The sequence below is a fragment of the Condylura cristata genome, unplaced genomic scaffold (genome assembly GCF_000260355.1).
Source record: "Condylura cristata isolate star-nosed mole 26May11 unplaced genomic scaffold, ConCri1.0 scaffold00013, whole genome shotgun sequence".
NCBI lineage: Eukaryota > Metazoa > Chordata > Mammalia > Eulipotyphla > Talpidae > Condylura > Condylura cristata.
The window spans coordinates 7,740,849-7,745,898 of NW_004567114.1; the positions used below are offsets into that span (position 1 = coordinate 7,740,849).

Below are 5,050 nucleotides of genomic sequence, written 5' to 3' on the forward strand. Positions count from 1 at the left end.
CCCCCCCTCCCGCTTCCCCTCCCCCTTCCCCTCCTGCGGGCATCTCCTCTCTCACAAGGCAAGGCTGGAGCTGTTACAAAGGAGGTGCAGGACACAGACCGGCCTGGACCATCTTCCCAGGCCCCAACCCCTCCCGGATGAGGGAGCCGAGGCTCTCACCAAACTGATGTTGGACAGAGCTGGTGTTTCTTGGGCTGGTGCCTTGACCTTTATGTGGCATGTTCACATTTCCACCCAGGTAGCAGCAATTTGTGAGCTGACCTCGCACAGCGACCTTACAAGAGGATTCTGTCACTAAAACAATCTTTGGCCTAGATGAACACGCACAAAGCCCAGGTCTCGGCTCCCATATCATTCTCCAGCCAAAGGAACCGGGTTCTTTGGCAAAGCAGCAGATCCTGGGAAGAGAGCAGGAAGCACAAGATGATCCTGCAGCATTGCGTCATGCCAGAATGTAGGGGCGTGTCCCCCCCCCATGAACTGTCAAAACACAGATACACACTAAAAAAAGGTGATGTCAGAGGAGCACAGGGCCCAAGAGGACTCCCAGGGTCAACACTGGAACAACTTTGAGCAATGAAATAATTATTAGATTATAATGCAACACTAAGTATCCGTGAATCTATAAATAAGTGGGGGAAGAGACAAAGCTCTGTGCAGAAGAGTTCCAAATTATTCATGTGCATTCTCAAAGGGTGGGGCCCAAGTCCCCCTCCCTAAAGGTGGCTGTGCTAGGACTTCCTTCCAAAGAGGACAGCACGAGGTGAGGTGGGGTGGGGTGAGCAATTTCGGCCACTCAGCAGGGTGAGGCAGGCCACGCCCACAGCAGTAGGTCATGTTGACGGGACTTGCCTTTGAGGTGCTCTGAAGGGGGGTCCCACCTTCTCTGTCTTCCTCCCCCAACCCCAACAGCCAACGCCCACCTGAGGGATATTCTACAACGTGCCTGCCCCGTGTTCCCCAAAGCTGTCATGAAAAACAAAGCATGAGAAATGGTCACAACCAGGAGGGACTAAGGAGACTGCTGGGACCCCAGGGTGGGACCCCCAGAAAAGGACAGTGAGTGGAGCTACGGGAACTGAACAAAGCCTGGGTGTGTTAGCACTAACGTGCGCCTACTGGCTTGTTAGTTGTGATAAATGTATTTCGCTGGCGCTAGAGGTTAGCATAGGAGACGCTGGGTAACTGTCCTGACTATCCTTGCAACTTGCATCGAAAACTATTGTAAAATAAACAAGCAACAAAAACAAAGAAACATCCTGTGTCTTACGAAAAAAGGTCACCTTTTGCTTGCCTGTTTCTAGATACACACAAATCAAAAACACTCCCAACACCTTATCAGAGGAGCAGGTTGCAGAGAGCGGAGCTGGGGAGTGGTGGAGGGATGGCGCGGGGCCAAGGTCACACAGACGCTTGGCTGGGCGACTCCTGCCACGCACATGGTCAAGTGCTGTCTCTCACTGGTACCGGAAGGAGGGGCCCTTTGAGCGCTCACCTGGGGGCCACCCACAGGGTCTGTAACTATAACAAACAACCAAGCCCTGTACTGGCAGGACTTCAGCTCAGCCAGAATACTGACACCGGGGGCCTTCCTGCACCCCTGAAGGTCACACGGGCAGATCTGCTCTCCTACTGGCTCTGTGACCTTGAGCCAGTGAGCTAGCGTCTCTGTGCCTTGCTACCTCATCTAGAAATGAGGGCACTAACACCTACCAGATAGGAGCAGCTTTGAAGATTGCATGACCAGGCAAAGGACAATTCTGGGGGAGTACCGGCCAGTCTGTTTAGCAGATCATCAGCTTAGGGTTTGGTCTCTGCTTGAAAATACAGATGCTCACGGGGTGGGGGTGGGGGGCTGGGGGGAAGAGAGGGCACAGGAGGGTCATCTGTCCACTTCCGTTGTGCTGAGGGCTGACCCAGCCCCCTGCAAGGGGCGGGCACGGTGTGGTAAGGGCCTGGCCGAGCCCCTTCAGCGGGCACCTGTGGTGTCAGTAGGAGTCTCCACGCATGAGTCACCCCTGGGGTCAGATTCAAGACACTGGACACAAGTGTCCTTTCAGGGCTCTGCCTGGAGCTGTCTGTTTTTGTATGCAGCACTAACACCTACCAGATGGAGCAGCTTTGAAGATTAGTATGACCAGGCATGAGCTGCTTGGACTTACAAGAGCTGCTTGGACACCTCCCTGGGCAGGGCTGAGGGTCTCTGGGCCTCTGGCTCTCCCTTGGGCTGAACTGGGCTTCACGTCTTGCTCTAACATGGGCTAAGCTGGAAAATGAAATCACGTAGCTCCTGCCTTGTGTGGCAGGGCCTGGGCAACCTGGTCACTTTTGTCAGCTCCCCAGAAGCAGCCTCCCCCAGGCCGTCTGCCCAGATCGCCCCTACTAGCTTTGTGAGCTGGAGCAAGTGAGTTAGTGTCCCCCATCTGGAAATGAGAACAGCTCTGCAGCGCCTTATTCGTGGGCTACATCTGGCCAGAGCCAGAGCTCCCCATACTCAGGCCAGAAAGGAGGTACTGGAACACCGATCCTCACTCCCACAGTCTCAGCAATGGCCATCAGGAGGGGGTGGATCCCAGCAGCTTCTGAGCTTGCCCCAACCCCCACCCACCCCCAGTTCCCACAGGGCCCAGCAGGATTCAGCTCTTCTCGCAACCCAGGGGAAGTGTGTGACCACGCCTCTCATGAGCTGCTTTCTCTCCTGGGATTTATTTATTTGTATATTTATTTGTGCATACAGAACTGGGGTACAGGCCAGAGGTGAGGGGGGTGAGAGGACTCACCAGAGACAGAGCGGGGAGCAGGACACGCAGGCTGACTAAGTACACTGCTGAGGGGAGCAGTGGGAGGGTCAGGAGAGGTCTGCTGCGCCATGTGGGTCAGCTCCCTGGCCGGGGATCGAACTCGTGCTGCAGTGGCTGCAGACAGCTTCACAGTGCTGTGCTTTAACTCGTTGCGCCACGAGGGAGGGCCTTTCTGGGTTTTACTTCCCCTACGAGTAAATGTGCTAATTCCCACTAGAAGCAGGGGCACACGTCTGGGCTGAGCCCGCACAGGAAATAGTGGGACATGAGTGGAGGACGCACCACACACTTCTGGCAAAACTGGCTCTGGAAGCAGTCCGGTGGTGGCCAGAGGCGCGGCACTACTGGGAGCAACCGGTGCTTTATCTTGGGTGATAAAACACTTTGGAGCTAGACATTGTGCAGCTGATTTTCAGGTGATGTGAACCCCCTTTCAATGATCAATACAAGCAAAGATTTCTAGGAAGAAGATTCAGTAACAAAGAGCAGGTAGAGATTTTTATTAAACACTCTGACTTTATCACTCTGTCCAGTCTGCTTTTGTTTACACCATAAACTCATATATATGTATCATTTTTATAATTAAACTGATTTATAAGTAAACATTTTTTTAAAAAGCACAGGTACGAGAAAATGTGTGTGCCTGCAAGGTTTTGTGGGTGAAGGAGGTTGGAGGGCTTGGGGGTGGGGATGGTTGGTATTTGATGAGCTCTGACTCATCTTTCACTATCTACGGATCTGACCCCTCCCAAATAAGCTGACCCTACAGGCAGGGGGAAACTCATGGCCCAATTTCAAAGTGAGGATGAGAAAATTTAGGCCACTTGTCCGGTTGCTCATTGAGCCAGACCCAAGAAGTCTTTGGCTCCATCATTCATATTCCTATGTAAAACAGGGGTGTCAAATGATTTCTCAGGTGCCTCAGGCTCTCAGGCTCTCTACCCCCATCCCCAAGGCTGTCTAATTCCTCACTGTCAGCCCTGTCTCTCAGTTGCCCAAATGCCCAGTCAGCCATGCCTGCCACCCAGTAGAACCCAGTCACCCAGTCAGCTCTCCCAGTAGAACCTATGTGCCCTCTCACCAGAGTCCACTCTTGAGCTCTGGAAAAAGCACCCTATCAAAAGACTGAGAAAAGAAAGCAAACAGTGCAGCTGTCCCAGGGGACCCTGGTACCTGTGCCCACCCCCCACCACGAGGTGGAGAGACCCCGACTCACCCCTGCTGCCTCCCGGTGCAGGATCCCAGCTGCCTCGGCCCGGCCCAGACCCAGCTGCAGCCACACGGGGCAGGTTTTAACCAGCTTCTCCAGAACGCTGATGCCCCGGCGAGACAGGCAGTTCTTGCGTGTGACTGGCAGACAAGGCCCCATGCCGTCTTCCTGCTCCTCTTCTTCCTGTCGCTTGCCAGTATCTAGAATAGGACTGAGAATACAACCAAATGATCAGCCTGTCCTGCAGCCAGCCCAGAGGGAGGTTCAAGAGAACACAGGGGCACAGATCTGAAGAGGAAAAGATAGATAAGGTGGATCAGTGATCCATAGGTAGATGACAGGTAAGCAGATAATTAGATGATTGATAGGCGCATGATTGATAACAGGTAGATGATTGATAGATGATGGATGATAGAGAGAGTTAGGTGATAGGTGAATAGATAGATTATAGGTAGTTGATTGCTAGATGATAGATAGGGAGGTGGTTAGATATATAATTGATAGAGGTGGATAAATATAGAAAAACACATAGGACCAATAAAAGGGGGAAATGGTGACTTTGAGTAAACACCCCAATGTAGATGTCTGGGGAAGAAATTCCAGACACAGGGAACAGCAAAGGCCTGGAGTTCCCTGGTGCATGAGAAACCTGGGTGGCAGGGGCCGGCAGGGTGAGTGTTCATCCCTGTATAAGAACACTTTCTGGGATTTCGAGCTAGCCATTGGCCTACACCGCAGGCAGGCATCCTTGGCAAGTAATGGGCCCACTAAGACCTGGCAGGGTCTGAGGGGCCTCTGGATGTCAGAGAGCCTTGAGGACCCAGAGGTGAGTCTACGCCCCATCCCTGGAGTCTGCCAGCGCCCCGAGGCACATGCAGGTTGCTGCTTTCAAGTGACCAACTAGAAACTTCCCCCAGGATCCGCATCACAGGGATGGTGCCGGTGCCGTCTCTCACTTGTGATAACCCCTTCACTGCCCTAAAATCTTCAGTGGCTCCCGCCGCCTGAAGAACCCAGTCCAATCCCCTAGCACTGAAGG

The 5,050-nt window shown here is 53.2% G+C and overlaps 1 protein-coding gene across 1 annotated transcript in view; it reads right to left on the minus strand.

The window, feature by feature from the left end:
* RIN3 (Ras and Rab interactor 3) overlaps nt 1–4,218 on the minus strand; it is a 75,744-nt gene extending 71,526 nt beyond the window's left edge. Inside the window, exon 1 of the mRNA XM_012724618.1 lies at nt 4,018–4,218. Within this exon, the coding sequence (XP_012580072.1) occupies nt 4,018–4,170 (153 nt within the window). The 5' untranslated portion in view covers nt 4,171–4,218. The remainder of the gene's footprint in view (nt 1–4,017) is intronic.
* Between the last annotated feature and the right edge of the window lie 832 nt (nt 4,219–5,050).